Source organism: Hippocampus comes, unplaced genomic scaffold (genome assembly GCF_001891065.2).
Source record: "Hippocampus comes isolate QL1 unplaced genomic scaffold, H_comes_QL1_v1.1 scaffold104, whole genome shotgun sequence".
Lineage (NCBI taxonomy): Eukaryota > Metazoa > Chordata > Actinopteri > Syngnathiformes > Syngnathidae > Hippocampus > Hippocampus comes.
The window spans coordinates 2,880,649-2,881,251 of NW_017806072.1; the positions used below are offsets into that span (position 1 = coordinate 2,880,649).

At 42.5% G+C, this 603-nt stretch overlaps 1 protein-coding gene across 3 annotated transcripts in view; it reads left to right on the plus strand.

The window, feature by feature from the left end:
- Nucleotides 1–603, plus strand: part of brsk2a (BR serine/threonine kinase 2a) — a 182,463-nt gene that overhangs the window by 147,401 nt on the left and 34,459 nt on the right. For all 3 annotated transcript variants that reach the window (XM_019894134.1, XM_019894136.1, XM_019894135.1), the window contains exon 6: nucleotides 441–474. In XM_019894134.1, the coding sequence (XP_019749693.1) occupies nucleotides 441–474 (34 nt within the window). The remainder of the gene's footprint in view (nucleotides 1–440; nucleotides 475–603) is intronic.

Here is a 603-nt window from a genome sequence, read left to right on the forward strand (position 1 = left end):
TATATATATAGACTCTATACGTACAGAACATACATATACATGTCTGAGTCTCTTCTATCTAATGTGTGTATGATGTGCTCGATCAAATTGTAATATTGCAAGTGGCTAGGCTATCATCCATGGAGCAAAACCTTGCAAAGTAGCTCTTTAAATCTATATGTAATATTGATGTGTCAATCTCGCAATTGGCTTTACCGTCAGCCCATCCGGTATACTGGAAAGATCAGAGACGATGCCCTTGCTGTAGAGAGTCGGACGACTTAAGATGGTCTGAACTTCCTGAAGCATATCTTGATCTGTGTTCACTTAAGACATTGCCTGTATGGCTGCGGAGGCTCAAGTGTCAAGAAGAGAATGAATGACATTCCTTCAAGTTTTCTTCTCCCTTTGACTTTGCATGAGTTTACTAATTCCTTCTTGTGTTTCTGCCTCCCCAACAGCTCTCCACACTACGCATGTCCAGAGGTCATCAGGGTGAGTCAGCAAGCTTCCTCACTGTGGATCTATTTGCCATTTTCTGCTTCGAAGTGCCCTGAGAGGGGATAAAAGAAGTCTACATATCCCTTTTCAAATGCACACACACACACACACACACACACACAC